The 1,190-nt window shown below is 33.0% G+C and overlaps 1 protein-coding gene across 1 annotated transcript; it reads right to left on the bottom strand.

Moving 5' to 3' along the window:
* Positions 1–99: 99 nt before the first annotated feature.
* LOC107706000 (torsin-1A-like) lies at positions 100–794 on the bottom strand. Its single transcript, XM_016509560.1, has 2 exons — positions 605–794; positions 100–354 (listed from the first exon to the last, which is right to left on the bottom strand). The coding sequence occupies exons 1-2, from the start codon at positions 792–794 to the stop codon at positions 101–103; spliced, it is 444 nt and encodes a 147-aa protein (XP_016365046.1). The 3' UTR covers position 100.
* Positions 795–1,190: the final 396 nt, after the last annotated feature.

Here is a 1,190-nt window from a genome sequence, read left to right as displayed (position 1 = left end):
TATTTAATGTTCATGACACAGATAAAGAAGTACCAGATATTTTTTTATTAAATTCCAAATCAACAACCACTGTAGTAAATAAATAGTGAAGCTATTTTTTCTACTCCAGTTTCAAATAGAGTACCAACTTCTGTCTGACAGACCTGCAGCCTTTAAGAGCAAATACTTTTTCTTCTTCAGGGAAGAAGGGCATGTCTCTGGCCACTTTATCTGCCAGATCATAGTTTGGTTTGATGTTCAGATGAACCATCTCAGCCATGACACACTGATGCACATGCTTCAGCTCCAGAGGTAGGAAAGGAATGTAATGATCAATCAGATGCTGATTTATTAGACTGGAGTGCCAAAGTCCATCTGTAGATTTACACAATAACGAGGAGATCATTAATAAAATAACAAATTATATATACTGTATATGATACAGTTACATATACAAAATAAACAGATGAAGATAATACTGTAGATTCATGGAATTTGCATGAATTGCTTGCAAAGATATTATTTAAAAGACAGCTCCTGTGCAATGTCCACTCTTCTCTTTATGGTGTGATTTACTAGTAACCTTGTCATTGATATTACACTGTGCAAATACTTTAACACATACTGTTCTCATCATTGAAGAGGTATTCGAAGATTTGAGTCTCCATTCCCTCACTCTGGAGTTGTAGTTCTTCCCGATTGTTGCCTTTTCTCCAGCAATCCAGAGTCACATTTTTGATGATATGCCCACCTGTTTGACTATAGATAATACAGCTCATCATGCACTGGTTCACTCTTTTAAGAGCGAGTAACATGGACAATATACAAAAAAAGGACTGGAGATAAAAAGATTAAAGACAGAATTTAAATTACAATGCATAGGTAACACCTTTTCTAATTTCTTTTAGGAGTATATTTTAAGAAATGTCCAAAACACTGGCTATGTTCAGAATAGCATACTACAGCATACTGGACACAAAACTGTATCACACAAAACAATGCGCACAACTTGATCTTCCATTTTCAGTGTAATTAACAAACAACAATTCATATTAATTACAAATAACGTATTTTTGGACTGGCATATGATAAGACATTAAAAATGTATTTAAAAATGCAAAAAAAATCCATATTTATTTAATGTATGACACTGTTTACTGACAAGTTTAGCATTGTATGTTTATAGTTTAAATACAGTTTTTCAAAAACAG

This window comes from Sinocyclocheilus rhinocerous, unplaced genomic scaffold (genome assembly GCF_001515625.1).
Source record: "Sinocyclocheilus rhinocerous isolate Xijiao unplaced genomic scaffold, SAMN03320098_v1.1 scaffold40671, whole genome shotgun sequence".
NCBI classification, from domain to species: domain Eukaryota; kingdom Metazoa; phylum Chordata; class Actinopteri; order Cypriniformes; family Cyprinidae; genus Sinocyclocheilus; species Sinocyclocheilus rhinocerous.
Note: the sequence above shows the minus strand (reverse complement) of the source record. Positions and strands in the feature narration are given on the sequence as shown.